This window comes from Pygocentrus nattereri, chromosome 28 (assembly GCF_015220715.1).
Source record: "Pygocentrus nattereri isolate fPygNat1 chromosome 28, fPygNat1.pri, whole genome shotgun sequence".
In the NCBI taxonomy this organism is placed as follows: Eukaryota; Metazoa; Chordata; class Actinopteri; order Characiformes; family Serrasalmidae; genus Pygocentrus; species Pygocentrus nattereri.
The window spans coordinates 7,974,725-7,995,766 of record NC_051238.1 but is presented as its reverse complement, the minus strand read 5'-3'; the positions used below and the strand labels follow the sequence as shown (position 1 = coordinate 7,995,766).

The following is a 21,042-nucleotide window of genomic DNA, read 5'->3' as shown; positions in this document are numbered from 1 at the left end:
ATTACCTATGTCTGCTTATGCGACTTATAGCAGCTTAGTCTACTTTTTAAGCACCGTAACAAAAACAGTCTGTTTAAGAGAGAAAAGTGTTTGGAAAATGGTCTTGTAAAAGCAAATTATGTGTGCTTTTGGTAAAAAAAAAAACACACAGATGTCATAAATAGGAAAAAAATACCAAGGAAAATGTAGGATATGGACTCCTAAACATCTTGTTCCTAGTTGATGTGTTATTGTGTGGAGGTTGTTGCAGTATCTTTCTCAGGTACTGCATTCTTTTCATGTTTTCTATTACTCGAATTGAAGAATCACCCATATCTTGTATTCAAAAAGCGACTGTGCTGCTGTCAGGAGGAAAAAAGAGAAACTAGTTCATCAGTTGACAGCATGCCATTATTTTGGTGCCATATCATCTTTGGTGGCGTGTCAAGATGAGGGCGGGTGTTCTGCAAGAGAAGGCTCGAGCGTCGGCCGTGTGTTGACTGTCCTGTCAGTGCAGTCTGTAGTGACGGGGGGATAAAAATAGTCCACAGCCTGGAGTTTTCAACACGTCCTTCGTCTCGCTGTAGACGAGATATTATCGAACGCCAGCTAACCTTATGTCTGTGCTCAAGTGATTTTCCATAGCATTGTGGCTGCACAGAAGTTTCCCATTAGCCGTTTCACAGTCATAAACGGCTCTAAACAAGGTCCGAGATGTGTCAAAGAAAGTTTTGAGATGCATCAAAACAATGTCGAATGTTGAAAAGTTGCTGATGTGAGATTTTCTGGCCTCAGCAACAGTAAACATGGCTGCATCTCATTGACTGTGGCTTTCTATTCACCATAGAAAGGGATATAACCAGGAGGCTGGGATCTTTTGGGTCAGTCCCTCAAATGGGCTACGCAGGATTCATGAAATATTCATGCAGAGTCAGATAAGATGGATGCGTCGGTCAGCAGAAGGATGGCATTTTGAATGGATTATTGATTTAGAAGCAACTGGAAGGGCAGAAGGATCTTGACTGGGCAGTTTTGTAGAAATGGAAAAAGCCTGAATCCATAGATAGTGTCAGTACTTCAGACCACAAACTCAGGAAATACAAAACAAAGTGTTTTTTTTTTCTTTCAGTCTTGTTTGTGTTGTGTTCTTTTCAGAAGAACATTGTCTATTTTTGTGCATTAACGCAGGTCTCGAAGCCTGGAAGTCTAGCATCCTCATCTGCACCGGATTGGTTTTCAGTGTTGAGGTAATATGAAGTGTAGCAGTTGAGCAGTTGACATAGAGCTGGGCCTAAAGCCGGGGTTGTGAGTTCATATTCTGGGCATGCACGCTTGTTATTCCACCAGCATGGACAGGCAAAACTGTCCGCGCAAACCAACGAGCCTTTCACTGCAGAAGTGTGGAATACATCATTGTGAAATGTAGCATCTTTTTTAAGCATTCTGTCCGTAGGTAACAAATGACCAGAAAAAATGGCCATGTCCAGTGGGAGGATGGTTCTGCCATGGTTGTCAAACCTGTGGTCTGCACTCCCCTGCTTACATGGCAATGCATACATCTTCATGATGTAGTCAGATGTAGCACAGAATTCTCACTACTAGTGCTGGGCAGTAGTATAAAAATCAATAGTATGTTCTGTAAATATGTCACACTTTCAAATGGTACTTAAGGTTCTATTAGTAAAGTTATTTAACTTACAGGAATAACATGTTGTAATGACGTGCCAACGAGGACACCTCTATTGATGTCTAAGGAATAGGATGTTATTATGCATGTAATTCTTGTCAGTAAATAACATGTAAACAATGTATCACCCAGCACTACCAGCATTTCGCCTACAATAAAATCGGCTCGGCTTGGACGACCTTTTTCACACGGCATGCGCTAATTTTTGGTGAAAGTAAAACTCTAATATCTATTAAATGTGAAGAGGCACTTCGAGGTCCAGTGTAGATCTATTTGTTGATATAACAGTGTGATGAAGCTGAAATGTCATTTTGAGAGTTGTTTGATTGAAATGGTGTTCAATACATGGTGTTAAGACGTGAAACTCGGGGGTGGGGGGGGTGGGGGGTGTTTCATCTTTTCCGTTTTATCAGTGACTAAAACCAACAGGGGTTTGCAGTCCTATAAGCACTTAGCTTAACAGTATTAAGTGATGGCTTAAGGAAGTAATAGTACTGTTTTTATAAATTTCTATAGCAGTATATTAGCTTTTTTATTAAAATAAAGTCACAGTGAAACACTGACTGCTCTCCTCTACTGGCTGTTTAACTGCAGACCGTTGGAGGAGAGTGTGAGACGTCTTCATGTTGCAGATGCATACTGTGTCCCGTTTTCTCATGCAGGGAGCAGCACGTGTGTGTGTGTGTGATTCTTGGTCTCTGGATTCGCGCTCATTTGCAGATGGTTTGACCTTGGAGCACATTCCTCCTTAGCTTTCATGCAGTTTGGCGCTGGCTAGCTCCAAGCTCTTTAACATACTGCTGAGCACCTGCATTCGCTGAGAATGGATGTACAGCATGTGATAGGAAATCATTTGAACCAATCGGTTAACCAGATTTCTGGATTTTAGGCTAAAGGAATACTGTTAATGTTTTTGGCTGTAGAATTCCAGGGATTTTAGCTCACTATATACTAATAATAGGCTGAAGCTTTAGATAGTTGTGCCACTGGGGAGCCCAACAAGAGCCAAATTCACAGAAACAAAAATTGCAAAGAATCCTGGGTAACTCCACTACGAGTGCTATAAAGCTTCAGTTTCTGTTGTTAATTTGAGTTAAAAATAAAATTAATAGTAAAAATGAATAAAAATGACTATTGAGATCAGACAGTCATATTCCACATTTGACTGCTTATAACTAGGGGTGGACAACATGATGATATTTTATCATTATTATGATAAATTATGTTAACATCCTTTTCAGAGTATATACTTACACTTCGAGAACATTGAATATCCTATATGTTTCAAGTGAGCAGAATTAGGCCTGTTTCATTGAATTTAGAGCACTACAGTTTGTAAACCATTGAATAAAAATAATTTTAGTTGTAGATTTACTGTTATTACTATTTTTCATTTATAGCACTGTTTTGTCTGTACAAACATATTAAATATCAGGAGAACTAAATATTGTGATGCATATTATGTATTGTGAAGTATTCTGATATCATATTTTTGCCATATTGCCCACCTGTACTAATAACAAATAATCATATCAGTCAGTAAAGCAGCTTAACTAAAACTACTGGAGTATAAATTTGTAAGGACAGCATGTTTTTTTTGTAGTTGTCTAACCGTGAGTATGTGTGATAATATCAAAGTCATATTGGTATTGACAGATAATTTTAAAAATGACCAACATCAGTCTTCGTTTATAGGCTTCGATATTTCTAACTAATATTTGGTGATTTGTTTATTATACTTTGGTAGAGCAGGCAGTTCAGGCAGCGCTGTTATACTGTGCTATTTTATTCATTTTACTACATTCATAGCCCTCTGTACATTAAAAGTGTCCATATTGATGCATCCCTGTTTAAAATCTGTATTGTATCAGTATGAACTGCAAAATGTTAGCACTGGTGTGGCCCTAATAAACAGTGCATAGCCTTTTTGAATGTGGTTCATTATCCTTTGGAGTATCAGTTCTTGTATTCAGAACAGCATCTGCCTCAAAGTCCTGTCTTTACAGCTTCAGAAAACCAGTCGGCGGTTCTGAAGTCTCTGTCGGCTTTAACTCGGTTTCGTGTGGTACACACACAGGGAGCTAATTTCTCACTTACTGTTGCCCATTAAAATTCTTTTCATCCTGTAATTCCACAGCAGCCTCTGTCCTCTGCTACTCTAGAGCTGATCTTAAGAACGGCATAAATCTCAGAATAGCAGGGAGGTACAGTAGTAGTGCTTATTTTAGGCCTGCGGAATGGCCCGTCTGCTTTGTGTATCTGTGTAGGTCTGAAAGCTCCTGTCTGCTGTTTTATGTGTGCTTAGGAAGTGGAGCATGAAAACGATAGTCAGTCAGAAGGAAGCTTCACTGAAAAGAGAGTGTCTTTATGCATGTTATTGTGGATGTATTAGTCTTTTACATGTGTTCCATGTTGGCTAAATATCTTTTGAGATCAATAAATTATCTATCTGTCTATCTGTCTATCTGTCTGTCTATCTGTCTGTCTATCTGTCTGTCTATCTGTCTGTCTATCTGTCTGTCTATCTGTCTGTCTATCTGTCTGTCTGTCTGTCTGTCTGTCTGTCTGTCTGTCTATCTGTCTGTTCTTGTTTGTGTTTATGAGGGCTGTGCTGTTTACTGAGACACGGTTGTTGAGCATGCATGTTGAGTTCTTGTTAGAGGATTGTCAGGATTGGTATGTTGTTGAAGTTTTCTGTGAAAGAGAAGCAAATAGCGAAAGAGACAAAGAATTTGTCCTTCTTTTAAGATGCCTGAATGACTTGGAGTCGTTCAAGTGACGGCAAAAAAAGAAAAACATATGGAAAATTTTTCCTCTCTCTGCTATTAGATGACTTTTGGAAAAGCAGTTTGGCTTTCTGACCATGTGAGATGATAAATGATTGTTTTTTAGTGTGTTTATTAGGTTATTTTTAATAGGATTATCTTTCTTTGATTATATCTAGGTGTACATGGTTACAATGATGGGTTGTAATGATATAAAGTATACGTTCTTCTTTATTGTTTTTGAAATATGTCCCATATCTCACCTAAAATGGGCTTGTAGGTCAAAACTCCCCTACCTCCTCAATCTAAACATCCTTACTTTTTCGAGCGCTGGACTATTTCAGATGAGGTTTCTGAAGTATAAAGAAAATAAAACAAAACAAACTCAGCAGACACTGTGCAGTCAGAGCTGTGGTCGGGTTTTTTCCCCCCTCTTTCTCGCCTTCCTGCCCCTTTAAGCCATTTTAACGAAGCATGTGGAAGTCATTTCAGCCCCCAGCCTGCACAAGTGGGTACGAGTGTCGTCATATGGAACCAATTAAGCTCCGCGTAGGGGACACAAGCCAGCTTTTTTTCTCTCTCTCTCACTCTCTTTTTTTAAAACGGCAACATCACTTAGCCAGCATGGCTGGCCTTTACGCCATCTGACCTGTCCATGCCACTTTAAGAAATCCCCCACCACATTCACTTCAGCAAAAAGAAGCACATGTTTTCTGTTTCGCTCATTTCAATATCAAAGGAGTCTTTTTATTTCAGAAACATATTTACGCAGCCCTCCCGGCCCCTGCGGACAGTGAAGCCCATTGAAGCTTGTTCAGCGTTTTCCTGGTCTGGGCATTATTATGTCACTGAGGCCGTGGCAAGCCGTCCTGAAGTGTTGAGATTGATTGAGCTGCTAAATAGCAGCATGTTCATAACACAGCATGGACACACTATAGCCGGACGCTTTAACACACTGACCTACATAATCCACTCCAGACCCACGCAGACACATTCTCTTCACTAAGCACTCATCTAGTTCTTCATCTGAAGCTTTTAAAGCCCCAGTGAGGATGTTCTTTAGGGTTAGATTGCAGTGAATTAATCACTGCCTACTGACTTGGTTTTCATACTGTATATTAATATATGTAACAGGCCTACTATAAATAAATCAGCTCCAATTTATATCTGTGCTGACAAACATACAAATAAGAAATGACACTGCAGTATGAAAATAGTTTCATTATTTAGCAGTATTGCCACTTCACCACAGTATGGTAACTTTATAGGAGAAGGAAACCTGTAACATATATTACGGCAGTGAGAGTCATCCTAAGTATCTTTGGGCCATTTCTAGTACATTCTTTGTGAAATGTTCATACAGAGGTAGAGGTGGCATATCGATATCGATGGGAGTCAGTACCAGGTCGATGTCAGCACACACACACACACACACACACACACACACACACACACACACACACACACACACACACACACACACACACATCTGGCAGAAGATGCTAAATCAGATATCAGAGGGTAAAATTAAAAAGAATGAAACAGATCCAATTTAGTAACAAATCTGTCCTGAAATCACCCTCACTCACACTGCAAGGTGAGATCAATTATAAAGTTGAATAGTTTTTAAAGAAACAATCAGTCTAGTTTCTGTACTGCCATCTGTGTCAGGAATGGAAAAAGAAAAAGTGGTATCGTGCCATCGGAAGGGCAGCTGGAGTTTTCAAACGAGGGAGAAAAGTTAAAATATTTGAATATATGATAATAATACGATAGTGATGTGATAGTGATCATATAGCTTTGGAAAGCTCACTTGCTTTTGTCCACTACAAAAGAGAACATATGAGACCACAGTATGTATCATTTTGGGAGTTGGGCATGTCCTAATGTCCAGTCACCAAGTGTTTCCTCGATATGATGTAGTTAATCTTTTAAGGTCGACGTGAAAACTTGGCTGTCTCTGCCATTGTACTGTTAGTAATGCAACATCTGAAAGCTTTTGTTGCGTTAATTTGATACGTGAGGAAAGTGATCTAATAAACTAAAAACTTGAGATTTGCACTCTGCTTGTTTTACAAATGACCTTTTGGAATTGATTATCTTTACACTGATTAATCAGTAATAAGCACTGATCCAGATTGTGCTCTGAATAAACTTGTGCACTGGTTCAGAAAAAAAGCCACGGTGCATCCAACAAGAAAGGATTTGCATATTCTGTGCTATTGGGATCACCATAATAATTAACAGATATGCTGCAGGCTTGGGATTGAGTGTCCTCTGATTTAACAATCCAGATTATTGAGGCTATCATAAGGTGAATTGAGTGTGTTAGAACAGGGCGCCACGTTCCTCACCCTAATGGTGTGGTCATATTGTACTGCTCTCTCGTTAGTTTCTTCCCAGGGGCAGGAGCCAAAGCAGGCGAATATGAATGGTACTGATATGTGGTGGTTTTGGAGGAAACATATATTTCAGTAAATGGTTAATGTTACCTAGTTAACTATTTTAAATTTTTTTTGACACCCATGCATGACATGCGACATCATCTTCACTGAAGAGCAGTGTTGAATATTTTTCAGAAAAATATACCACAACCCGCCTGCTTGTTTTCTATTGGCTGACACAGCTGAGATTTGTGAATTCGCAGGGTTAAAGTTTACCTAGATGAACTCTGCATGAAGCTTTTTAGCAAGCTCCCATTCAGTGTGACTGTGGCTTTAATGATAAGCTGAACACCTTTAATTATAGCAACACTGAACATCGTTCAAGAGCATCTACAAAGTTTAAACTGGATCAGAAGCTTCTGATGATGTTCAGTCTAGATCTGGACGTGATGTGTGAATGAGCATAATGACAGTGTGTTGGGATTTTTATGTTACTTTGTTCCCTTTCATATTCCACCAGATTGTATGTCTGTCATATTCCACTGGACTGTCTTTCCAAAGTCCAGAGCTCCCACAGAAATGAAAATTGTGGGGAAATATATGTAGTGTGAAAGAGCTTTTGCTATATTCGCCTTCACTCAGCTGTCAGAGAGGACATCTCTCTAATGCTGTAATCCACCCTGCAGACCCAGCTCGTTCATCAAAGTGAGCTCATTTGGATTTGCATTTAAATACTGATATTTTCTTTCATCTGCTGCACTCTTTTCACGAGTAGCAGCAGCCTGAAAGTATCAATGATAACTCCTTTTTGCTGTAATCTTCACTGCCATTTACGCACTGACGCCTGAAAGCGATGCAAGCAATATAGTAGTTATAGTGTAAAATCAGAGGGTTAAAATTATAAATGACTGATTAAGTCAGCAATAAATGGGACTGTTTGATAATCAAACTTTCTTGCCTTAAATAATGTTACAGTATTGTCTAGGAGCAAGCTTGTGCATACCAGCTGTCTGTACCCTCAGACACGTTTTCCATAGCAGGACTCCTAATTGCACTTTGACTGTATAAGTCAATAAAAGTCATGCATGAAAATTTGAGTAAGTTGAGTTTTGCCTGAAATTCTTTCTCTCTGTGTCCATTTCTCAGGCCCATCCGCATCTAGTCCTCGGCTCCTGACTAAGAGTCTGTCTCTGGAGCCGGGCCCCTGCCCAGGAGCCCACGACACCCCTCAGCGCCTTTGCTCGGACCCTGGACCCCTGGGGCCCCAGCACTGCAATGGCACGAGTGAAAATGGGCCCCAAGATGCACCCCCTCCGCCCCCAAAAACACGGCCACCTTTACCTGGCCCCAAACCACAAGGTATGGCTTTCAGCCCTCTTTATATAATAAAGGGACATTCTCAGTAAAAAGATCTTGGGTGGGAGGAACATTTGAAAAACTACAAAAGCTTTAGGGTAGATTTTTGGGGGTAGACTGCTTATTTCTTTCTTTATTTTTTTGCTAGCTAGTGAATCCAAATGAAACAAGTCAGCTAGCCTTACTGCTAGGAGGCCACGTATCTTTTTGCAACCATGATGCACAACTGTGGTAATTGTCTTCAAATCATCAATACAGTGGAGAGAATGAATGAGTTTCACACATTTTTCAGAAAGAATCGCTGTTGCATATTTAGTAGACAAGACTTGAGGTGGCATCAGGTATACAGTGTATCCTATAAGGACTTTGGTGTTAACCAGCCAGATGCTCTGGCTTTAGCATTTGCCTCATCTAGTTGCATTATACAGGCATTATTTAATTCAATTGTGTCTAATGTATAGCTTATATACACTTCAGATTAGCTTAAGAACAGCATAGAGAGCTTCATGGAATGGATTTCCACGGCCGAGCAGCTGCATCCAAACCTTACATCACCAAGCATGATGTAAAGCGTTGAATGCAGTGGTGTAAAGCGCCGCCACTGAGCTCTAGAGCAGTGGAGACGTGTTCTCTGGAGTGACGAATCACCCTTCTCTGTCTGCCAATCTGATGGACGAGTCTGGGTTTGGCAGTTGCCAGGAGAACGGTACTTGTCTGACTGCATTGTGCCGAGTGTAAAGTTTGGTGGCAGGGGGATTATGGTGTGGGGTTGATTTTCAGGAGTTGGGCTCGGCCCCTTAGTTCCAGTGAAAGGAAAGAGACCAAGAGATTTTGGACAATTTCATGCTCCCAACTTTGTGGGAACAGTTTGGGGACGGCCCCTTCCTGTTCCAACATGACATTGGGGATGAATTAGAGTGGACACTGCAAGCCAGGCCTTCTCGTCCAACATCCGTGTCTGACCTCACAAATGTGCTTCTGGAAGAATGGTCAAAAATGACCATAAACACACTCCTAAACCTTGTGGGAAGCCTTCCCAGAGGAGTTAAAGCTGTTACAGCTGCAAAGGGTGGGCGGACATCATATTAAACCCTATGGATTAAGAATGGGATGTCACTGAAGTTCATATGCATGTGAAGGCAGATGAGAGAATACTTTTGGAAAAATAGTGTATGTATAATGTGATTCACAGCTGAGGTAAGCTTTACATTAATGCCGGCTTTGTTGTATTTGTTATCGTTTAGATCAGTTTCTAGACTAGCTATCAGGATTGGTTGACACCACAGGGCTTCATATTAGTTGCATGACATATTTGCGTAATGCATGCTGTATAATGTAGCAGCAGCACACTGGTGAACACCAACATGAAAGCTGTACAAATTTATGAATTCTGTCAAACTACTGAGAATGAAGAGTTGCGTAACAAGAGAAATAGGTCATAAAATATTCATCTTAGGCCAGAACACCTCTGTAGGACATTTTTTGTAATCAATATAATATTTTTTTATGTTTCCATGTTAACAAGTGGGCAGTTGACAAGTGCTAACATGAGCAGAAGTGCCTAAACATTTTTGACCACCCTGCATTCATCCTAATTGAACTCACTTTATGCACCTTACCAGAGTCTGCAGATTTTCAGTTTATTAGACCCAGATGTTTTAGGTTAGTATGAGTCTAAACTCTGCAGAAAGTTTATAGCAGGGTGGGGCAAAAAATTTCTGTCTGCCAGTTACACCACTGCATTATAAAAGTCGCTTTGTAATCCTTATGGAAAATTGCGTTGTAGGTCACAGAGTATTCCCAATGCATGCGATGCTTGTGATTTGTTTAATTAAAATGTGCAAGTACAGCTTTATCTGAAGCTTGGATACATGAAACAGAGCCCTGTGGGCCTGACACTGATTTGTATGTCCCACTGGTGTATGGTCACATGATGTAGCCAGTCTAATAATAACGATTGCTGTATTGATTTTGTCTCGCTCAGTGCCCCCAAAACCACCACATCTACAACAACAGAGTGCCCGTCGCCCCCGGCCTCCAGACAAGCCCCTCCCACCACCTCCATCGCGCCCACTACCAGCAGACCCCCGCCAATCACGGGCCACACTGTCACGAGCTGAGGGAAGCTCCTCCCCTACATGTGTCCTGTCACTAATCGAGCGATTTGAGAGGTGAGAGAGAGATTGTACTTTTACATTTATTGCGGCCGTTCACCAAGTTAACATCGTAATCTGGAGCACATCTCATGATGTAAAATGCTTATTATATTGGATTTCTACCAGTTTTTCTTATTTACAATGAAATTTTCTTATGACAGCAACCAGAGGGTACTTCACAGAGAAAGATTTCTCAGTTAGCTAGATGGCGTAAGTCAAAAATGAGGAGTGTCCACAGTGCTTCTCCCATCGTCCTTATGTTGGGCTCAAATTCTCTGACTGAGAAATCCGTCTTTGTAGAAGTATCCCATAGGAAATTCCAAACTCTCATTAGTTTCTGTCTGTTTCCAGGGAGCAAATCATCATGGTGCCCGACATCACAGGTGGAGTGATGTGTACCCCGCGAGTCCCTGAGCCACAGTCTGCTGTAGGGTCTTCAACCCCACCATCAGAGACCGTCCTGCCCTGCACCCCCATTCCAGGGCCTGTGGAGGCTCTTCTGGGCAAGCAAGAGCAAGAGGAACAGCAAGTGGAAGGAGAGGAGGTGAAAGAGGAGGTGCAAGAGGAGGATGAGAGCGAACAGGGTGCCTCGTGCTCTGAAAAGCGTTTGTCCATGGAGTCTGGCTACTGTGCCTCTGACAAACTACTGGACGCTGTGGACATGAGGGACCTAAATCAATCAGAAATTCCTTCGGACCGATTGTCCCTCCCTCCACCGCAGACAGACGGCAAACTGGCCAACAGGGACAGTGGCATCGACAGCATCAGCTCTCCATCTCACAGTGAGGAACTATGCTTTGCTGGGGACGAGGATCGCATTGGCCATGAGAGAGAGATGTGTCCATGCAGCCCCACTGCCATTCTTCCTCGCCTCTCCTCCTCTTCCTCATGCGGCTGTGTGGAAGGAACCGTGGGAGATGGAGCTGCTGCAGCAGAGGGTGGGAGGGACTCAGAGGGGGACAGCGATTTGGAAGAAGGGAGCGGGGATGAGAGTGAGATGAACCCCATGGCCCTACAGCCTCTCCCAAAAGCAGAGAGGCAGGACTCGGTTGAGGTGAGTTTTGTTGAGAAAATGTAGCGTATTGACACTGATTTAGGAATTTACGGATTAGCATTTAGTCACTGAAGATTTTGAGGAACTTTATCAAAAAATGATGAAATATATGTAGTTTATTACTCTTTTTGCTGCCCAAATTTTTCTTTTTTAGTTTTGCTTTTGAGCTATGAGATTAATGTAGTTAACAAGTAAGGAAAGTGTGTAAATACAAGAGTTTGATTTAGTATGTAAACGTAAAAGTATGTGAAGTTTCAAAATATACCAATTCAATTTGAGCTATAAGAACTGACAGTTGTTAATTCATTGTTTTTGTGATGTCATGAAAACCAAAGCATTTATAAAAATCTGACCATTCGGTTTACATCTGAAGTTCTGAGAAAGTTATAAAAAAAAGTTGTAAGGTATAAAAAAATGTATTAGTCTGTACTGCTGTCTAAATGAGGCACAATAAAGGACAGCTGATTAGAACATTTACATATATCAGTCTTAACGACACAGTCACACAGACAGCCTCTTTAATTCAGATGGATAATTTGAAATTTAGTTTAATCATAAATTATGCCTGGTTTTGCAAATAAAACCACACAAATACCATGTCAGTTTACGAGTGTGATAATTCAAGCATCCAGTTTGCAAAGTGCAAAGTATACATTATAAACTTCTATTACTTGTTAGCTACTTTAGCCCCATAGCTCCAGTGCCAAACTGAAGAAGCACACCTCAGGCTTCACTCACCCATCCTAATCATTGAATTCAGGTGTTCCCATCACTTCCGTGGCCACAGGTGTATAAAGCCGAGCCCCTAGGCCTGCAGACTGTTTCTACAGACATTAGTGAAAGAATGGGTCGCTCTCAGGAGCTCAGTGAATTCCAGCGTGGTACCGTGACAGGATGCCACCTGTGCAACACGTCCGTTGTGAAATTTCCTCACTACTAAATATTCCACAGTCAACTGTCAGTGGTATTATAATAAAGTGGAAGCGATTGGGAACGACAGCAACTCAGCCACGAAGTGGTCGGCCACGTAAAATGACAGAGTGGAGTCAGCGGATGCTGAGGCGCATAGTGCGCAGAGGTCACCAACTTTCTGCAGAGTCAGTCGCTACAGACCTCCAAACTTCATGTGGCCTTCAGATCAGCTCAAGAACAGCGTAGAGAGCAGCTGCATCCAAGCCTTACATCATCAAGCACAATGCAAAGCATGGAATGTGGTGGTGTAAAGCGCCACCATTGGACTCTAGAGCAGTGGAGACGTGTTCTCTGAAGTGATGAATCACGCTTCTCCATCTGACAATCCGATGGACGAGTCTGGGTTTGATGGTTGCCAGGACAACAGTACTTGTCTGACTGCATTGTGCAAAGTGTAAAGTTTGGTGGAGGGGGGATTATGGTGTGGGGTTGATTTTCAGGAGTTGGGCTCGGCCCCTTAGTTCCAGTGAAAGGAACTCTTAAAGCTTTCATGCTCCTATCTTTGTGGGAACAGTTTGGGGACGGCCCCTTCCTGTTCCAACATGACTGCGCACCAGTGCACAAAGCAGATCTATAAAGACATGGATGAGCCAGTTTGGTGTGGAAGAACTTGACTGGCCTGCACAGAGTCCTGTCCTCAACCCGATAGAACACCTTTGGGATGAATTAGAGCGGAGACTGTGATCAAGGCGTTCTCATCCAACATCATTGTCTGACCTCACAAATGTGCTTCTGGAAGAACGGTCAAAAATTCCCATAAACACACTCCTAAACCTTGTGGAAAGCCTTGCCAGAGGAGTTGAAGCTGTTATAGCTGCAAAGGGTGGGCTTACATCATATTAAACCCTATGGATTAAGAATGGGATGTCACTGAAGTTCATATCCGTGTGAAGGCAGACGAGAGAATACTATTCGAAATATAGTGTATCTTGGCTGATCAGCTGTAGTTGGAATAAGGGTAAAATACTGTAATTCTGATTTTTTTTCTTTCAAATGATCACTTTAATTAAGAATATGAAAAACATTCTCAGCAATTCTTAGAATGAACGGAAACACCAGAAGCCCTATAAATCTAGAGGTTGTAAGTGGAAGTTGAAAGATCAATCACAGTTTGTCTTCACAGAGTTCCACCTCAAACTTGCACACTAAAGAATGTTAACTTCCTCTTTTCTTCGGGACAAGATGGAGCTTTCACCACACTCTGAGCACTTTAGACAGCCGTTTTTTTGCTTGTCACTGCAGATGTTTGGCCTCACTCAACAGGAGTTTACGTGTTTATGTGTGTGTTTCGCCTTGCAGCTGTCAGTCCAGCAGCGAGTGTTTAACATCGCGAACGAGCTCCTCCAGACAGAGAAGGCTTACGTGTCCAGACTTCACCTACTGGACCAGGTGTTCTGCGGGCGGCTGATGGAAGAGGCACGGGCCCGTGGGTCTTTTCCCTGTGAGGTGGTCATGGGCATCTTCTCCAACATCTGCTCCATTTACTGCTTCCACCAGCAGTTTCTGCTGCCAGCACTGGAGAAGCGCATGGAGGAGTGGTGAGTTGTGGTGGGAGGATCGGATAGATTGAAGAGAAGGAGAGAGGAAGGATGAAGAGAAAATGGAAATGTCAACAAAAGGTTGAGCTGAGATATGGCAAAAACATGTAATTACAATGTTTCAGGAATCTTTTCATTCTACTCAATATTCACAATATTTATTTTTTCCTGACATTTGATGAGTTGGAATAGACAAATAGTGCCACATTTAAACAGTACAATCAAAACTATGAATACAATGATTTGCATCAAACAACTCACACATACTATGCTGCCTTAAATCCCATTAGTCAGGGCTAATTGTGCTCTTTTCTAATCAAACATGCAGTTGAGAGATGTTTTTCTAAGCACTGACTATCCAGAGTTGGCTCAGAAAGGCATGTTGTGACGTGATTTATTAGAATAATGATGAATATTATCATATTGCCCAGCCCTAACAAACGTTGGCTAGCTTAAAAGAACACTGGAAATTCAGATACTACTAACATCTGTTGGGCTGTTTTCATTTTCCACTTTAAAATAGTTTCACATTTGTAGACATTTGGGCTACGTTCACATTACCAGGCTGAAGTGGCATAGATCCATTTTTTGCCCTAATGTGACTCTGATCTGATGTTTTCAGGGCTGTGTGGACACGCAAATGTGGTCTTTTCAAATCCAACCTGAGCCACTTTCATATGTGGTCCTAGATCAGATATGTATTCGATTCGTGGCCAAGCGACCTCAATGTCATTCAGATCTGAATTCATGTACTTTTTTTCCACTGCACCGGTGGCATCATTCAGTGTTACCATGGCTGCAGCACCAAACAGTTAAAGCCTGTAAACAGAGGAAAAGAAACACAGCTCACCTTTTTCTCCTTCGTCTTGCTATAATAATGAACAGCTGAGAGCTGGTCAGCGTTAATTGTCTTCACAGCGAAGCTTGTTCTGACAATTAGTTTGTGCTTGTGCTGCATGTGATTCATTCACGTGACGTTACTGAGTAGGACGTGCACATGCAGGTCATTTCAGGACGCCGGTTCATTTACATTAATGACAGGACTGACTTACTTACCTAAACGAGTGTGAACCATCCTGTTAGAGAGATCGGATTTGAGCAATGAGGCATGTAATGTGAACGTAGCTAAGGACCGCTCATTGCTGGGAGTTATATAACGTCTTTTAACATTACCTCTACAGCAGTGGAATAAAAAGAGTACAAAGAGATTAAATAACCTTAACAAATTATTGGAACTGGATAAGTTTTACTATAGGTTTAATATAGCTGATGCTGATCCGTGACAGATACAAATTAATAGTGGTGAGACAGCAAAAGAGAGAAATCAGACTAAGCCAGCCAAATCCTAATAGTGCTGTCTCAGGAAGAATGACTTCCAGTTATTTCTCCTTCTCAACTAAAATGTACTTGGAGGTGACCGTTTCACACTGGAACACTGAGATATCACCCTGTACAAGCCAGTTTACTCCCCCACAGTTAGAAGTATGCAGAATTTGGATACAGATGGTGAAAGAGCTTTCCGGCTGTTTGGGCCGGTTTGTGAATGGGCAGACTGATTTATCTTGACCTTTGCTTTCTGCCTTTAGGGATGCAAACCCGCGGATCGGGGACATCCTGCAGAAGTTAGCTCCCTTCCTGAAAATGTACGGTGAGTATGTGAAGAACTTTGACACGGCCATGGAGCTGGTGAACACCTGGATGGAGCGATCCTCGCAGTTTAAAGCCATCATTCACGATATTCAGGTAAGACCAGGCCATCATGTTGTTGCACGTTTTGAAATGTGAGACTTTAAACATGAATCTGCTGTTTGAACCAAGCAGCCCAGCATTTTCCTTTTGATGTAACATCAAAAAAGTAACTATTTCTGCCATAATCTACCATTATATTATATTCACCGTATTCTGGCTTTGACATAATTGCTCAGTTCTGTTGTTGTCTTTATTTTGACATGTGAAGAACATGATTTAACAAAGTTGAAAATGATCGATTTTGTTGGTGTCACACAATATAATTTTGAGCAAGCAAAACAAATGATTAGGAATACAGTTGTATGAAAAAGTTTGGGCACCCGTGGTCAAATGGCCTGTTGAAAAATGCAGAAGGAGGCACTCTGTATATTTAAGCAATAGAACACGAGAGGAAGTGTGTTATCGCAAAATAATATCACGGCTGTGATTCAGTCGCCGTAGGTCATGTTATTCGCAATAACACACAAACTCGAATGTTCTGTTGCTTGTATACAACAGTTAAATAAATATGGTAAGAATTCAATTTATTGGGCCGTGAACACGGCGTTTGATATGTTTTAATGTTCGCAGTTCCTTCAGTCAAATTATAGTTCCTATAGCAGCTTGTTGCTACGTCAGAGTAGTGAGCTCCGCCCACTCGCTGCACACCTGGCAGTTCATTCTCCAGCTCCTTGTTTTGTTCCAGCCAGTCTGTAAAGCATTTTTTTTGGCGATTGGTGTTGGGTCCATTTTTGGCTGATTCCAGGTTGTTTAGCTGTTCTTCTGTCACAGCTGCCAACGGAAAAGCCACTCAGTGGTGATGACAGTTTGGGAATTTAGTGTCATCTCATCTTCAGAGTCTGACCAAATCAGCTGTTGGTCAGATGTGATATTAAAATGGTCAGTTTTAGTCAGTTTAAGTAAAAACGTTCAAACAGCTTTAGCGTCTCCTACAGCTGCCAAAGTTGTTGCTTAGCAATGGCGTGTAAGCGGAGTGATGCATTGGCTAAGTAACAGCATGGTTGAAACGCTTCTCAACCAATCAGCTTGCCTGGTCGGAACTAACTGTATAATATGTTTTATTTTTCTAATATGGTAAAAAAAATTGTGCACTAAAATTTGCAGGAAGTGCCGTATTTTACCATGTTTGTTTTCACTTTAAAACTCAAACAAAAGATCATTTCACTGGGGGGTCCAAACTTTAGCATACAGCTAATGTTGTTATGACCAAACAAACAATAAGTACTTAGCAATGTGAGTTGTGTTCTGTGTCTGCATGCTCACACAGTAACTATCGCAGTGCAACGATAAAGGCAGTATGGAGCTTCTTTTTACAGCGATAGCAAACACAGTGACACACTCGAACTACACCTGATTACCTATTTTATTATGACCAGTGTGGACATGCTCACACACCAACTACTCTGGGGGCAGATTTTACTGAGTAAAAGTGGACCAAAAGAAAGTTTTTGAACCTATCTTTAACGGTGTGTTACGTAATGTAGTCCTTAATGGGGTTCTCCTTCTAAATAATGATAACCTCAATGTATCTTCCTCCACAGTTGATGACATTTGTTTGACACGCTATACAAAGCGAACAGATGATTTTAACACAGGTTGCTTTTCATCTTTTCAGCCAAATACTCAACATAACAATGAGGACCAGGGCACCGTGTTAGCAGCCCCATTTTATTTTTAAAGGCTCATTCATTCCTGTGAATTCCTGTGAATGTTCTTCCTGAGTTCCAGCGGGGGAAACATGCTTTTTTGTGTGTGGGTGGAGAGCAAGGACATGAGTACATGGCTCTTGAGCGGTCAGTGAAAGCAAGGCCTTCTGTTAAAGACTCTATTTGGCTAGGATGAGTAAGACTATTACACTTTCCACAGATGTGTGAAAGACGAGGAATCCTTGCCAGCTGTCTTTCGCAGTTATAACTGGTGCTAATTGGATATCACCTTGCTAAATTCACACCCGCACACGAAAAAACGTGCATGAAAATACAGTCCTGATGAGAAGTGTAAAGAGCTACGCACCCAGCATAAGGCTTGTGAGGCTACCTTGCATTTAACCCTGTGTTATGATAGAAAAATGTTTGGATTAAAAATAATGATCACCAAGTGCATTGGAAGAAAGATTGAATCGTTCTAGAAGCTCTGTCGAAGGTTATGTTGAGTAGTTAGTACAAATAGCAGTTGCCTTTATGTGAGAATAACAGTAATAAATTATGTCAAAGAATGAGTTGGCGTTGTGCAAAGAATAAACAGGTATAACAGGGCAGCCAAAGTGAAACCATGTAATAGTTAAAACAGGGAAAGTAAAGAGAAAACAAGCTTTAAAAAGTTAGGGGTATCTTTTCTTATTGCTTAAGAAGTAAAGGCTAATGGTTTGCCAAAGGATCAAACTATTCTCAAAGCTCCTTTCTACAGCTTATAAATAAAGCTGTCTGGTGAATATCTAATCTAAAGGGAATTAATTCTACAAGAGATCAAGGTTTTATCAGTTTAGAGAAAGATTCATCCACTGGGCTTTCGCCTTGTAGGGTTTACATTTAAGTATATTAAATTTGTGATGTTTATTATAAATTGATAAATGTTGCTGTTGATAATGCATGTGCTTTCTTTCATCTTTTTAACAGCATCTGTGTGCATAAGTTCTTACATGTCTTGACTCATGGCTTTGGTTTTCTGCTGCTGGCTGTATGTATGTGTGGCAGAAAGAGGAGATGTGTGGTAACCTCACCCTGCAGCACCACATGTTGGAGCCCGTGCAGCGGATCCCTCGATATGAGCTGCTGCTGAAGGACTACTTGCACCGACTGCCTGAGGACGCAGATGACTTTAAAGATGCACAGAGTGAGTGTGTGAGAGTGTAACATTTACATAGGCTTCACTTAAAGGGGAACACCACTGATTTTCAAAGTTTATGCAATATACACTGATCAGGTGTAACATTATGACCATTGTTTCCTTGTTTCTACGCTCATTGTCCATTTTATGAGCTCCACTTACTCTATAGGTGCACTTTGTAGTTCTACAGTTAAAGACTGTAGTCCATCTGTTTCTCTGATACTTTGTTGCCCCCTTTTATCCTGTTCTTCAGTGGTCAGGACCCCGTAGACCCTCACAGAACAGGCACTATTTGGGTGGTGGATCATTCTCAACACTGCAGTAACACTGACGTGGTGGTGGTGTTTTAGTGTATGTTGCGCTGGCCTGAGTGGATCAGACACAGCAGTGCAGCTGGAGTTTTTAAACACCTCAGTGTCACTGCTGGACTGAGAATAGTCCACCAATCAAAAATATCCAGCCAACATCATCCTGTGACCACTGATGAAGGACTAGAGGATGTCATTCAGAGAGGTCTGATTTGAAATGCTTCGTTCTCACGAAACCAGGAGTCAGAATTGTTCAGGGTGATGGTGATAAGAACCACACGTCCAAAGCATTTAGAGCCTGTAAAACTCTGAAGGACAGAATTACAGAGAGGTTTTGAAATATTCTCCAAACGTCAGCGCTGTGTATATTTAATGCTGCCTAATGGAGCTTCTTTTCAGTAGGTAGTACTCTGGCTCTGACATCTTCCATTGTTCCTTCTTTCCTGAAGAGTGACAAAAGGCCTAGTAACTGCTAGTGATGAACTAGGGGTCCTGTTCCTTAATTAGTCTTATTAATTGCCCAGTTCTTAAAAGAATGATGCATCTAAAATGGAGAATACTGATTTAAATACCTCTAATCTAATAATGTAAAGATTTAAGAGAAGGCTTTTTTTCTTAATTATTTATGCCTGCCTAAATATGATTCATATATTAATGTGGTGATACTTCCAGATGTTGTGTTGTATTCTATAGCATTTTCTACACCAACAATAAAAATTTTGTCATTTCTGTCCATCAGAATCTTTGGAGCTGATCGCAACGGCGGCTGAGCATTCTAATGCAGCCATCAGGAAAATGGTGAGTGAATTTTCTCGTGAGACTTGAACCCCACACAGATGCAGCTGCCAAAGGCTGTGTCTGAGCTAAACTCTGAACTGATGGAGGCCTGTGTGTGTTGAGCACCCTCCTATTGCACTCTGCGCTGTGCCCATCCCAGACGAACCCCCCTCAACATTTGGGAAGAGCCCACACTGCCACTTGGCTGCGCCGCTTTGTAATTAGAGACGGTCGCCTTTTTCATGTGCAGGAGCTGTCCAAAGTCTGTCATTTAGAACTGCTAATTGCCAGTGTTTTTGCTTTCACAGTTTCTGCTCTGTGAGAGAAAAGCTTAGCCAAGTGTAATTGACCCAAACAGGCAATGTCAAGTGTGAACCACTGATTAGGCAAACGTGTCTCCTCTTGAATTTTTATTTTTGATGATTTTAATTAACTTTTTGGTGGAAAAGTAAACGCTTTTCCCCTATCTCTCATTATCACACTGTATGATACAAGATTGTGTGTGTGTGTGTGTGTGTGTGTGTGTGTGTGTGTGTGTGTGTGTGTGTGTGTGGGCGTTTGTGTGTGGGCGTTTGTGTGTGTGTGTGTCAGGAGCGAATGAGAAAGTTGTTGAAGGTGTATGAACTGCTCGGGGGAGAAGAGGACATTGTAAACCCAACTAACGAGCTCATTAAGGAGGGACACATCCTCAAACTGTCAGCCAAGAACGGAACTTCACAGGACAGATACCTCATACTGGTGAGGGGCTTGTTTTTGTCCTCAGGGCAGTTTGTCCTCAAGGCAGTTTGATACCATTCCAAATATTAGGAAACAACTCTGTGCATCATGAAATTGATTTGATTAGATTATTGTTTTTATTGATTTTACAAGAGCATCAGAAAAAACAATGGGCCTCATTCACCAACAGTTTTTGAGAAGAAATTTCTTTTTAAAACCCACTCACACCATTTTCTGACATTCACTGAGGGATTTGTTTTTAAGTAAAAACAGAAACAACATGCACTCAAGAGCACAAAGGTGCAAACAATTCTGCGGTTTAAGAACACGTCAAGACTCTGATGTAGACTTTTTCTTAGGACCTTTCTCAAGAACAAATTTAAGCAAAAACTTTTTATTTAAAAAAACTTATTTTAATATTTTTAAAAAATATTGGTGAATACTGTTTTGATCACTATTTCTCATTTCATTTGTAATACAACCCAATTTTCAAAATAGACTGATGTAGTGATGTGTAAATCTAGAATGCAGTGATGTGTAAATCTTTTGAACCCTATACTTATAGAAAACAGTACAAGTTTCAAAAAAGTTTTGACAGGAGCGTGTTTTCCACTGTGTTGCATCACCTCAAGACCAATTGCTATTGTTTTAAAAGTGTAGTTTTTAAAGAGACCAATTTCAGCTGCTCAACACTTCAGGGTCTCCTTTGTCATATTTTTCATTTCATAATATGCCAAATATTTTCAATGGGTGACAGGTCTGGACTGCAGGCAG

At 41.1% G+C, this 21,042-nt stretch overlaps 1 protein-coding gene across 2 annotated transcripts in view; it reads left to right on the top strand.

Annotated features, from left to right (window-relative positions):
* fgd1 (FYVE, RhoGEF and PH domain containing 1) overlaps positions 1-21,042 on the top strand; it is a 65,207-nt gene that overhangs the window by 32,903 nt on the left and 11,262 nt on the right. For both annotated transcript variants that reach the window (XM_017719438.2, XM_017719439.2), the window contains exons 2-9: positions 7,962-8,174; positions 10,156-10,342; positions 10,679-11,381; positions 13,653-13,891; positions 15,478-15,634; positions 18,334-18,472; positions 19,514-19,572; positions 20,143-20,289. In XM_017719438.2, the coding sequence (XP_017574927.1) occupies positions 7,962-8,174; positions 10,156-10,342; positions 10,679-11,381; positions 13,653-13,891; positions 15,478-15,634; positions 18,334-18,472; positions 19,514-19,572; positions 20,143-20,289 (1,844 nt within the window). The remainder of the gene's footprint in view (positions 1-7,961; positions 8,175-10,155; positions 10,343-10,678; positions 11,382-13,652; positions 13,892-15,477; positions 15,635-18,333; positions 18,473-19,513; positions 19,573-20,142; positions 20,290-21,042) is intronic.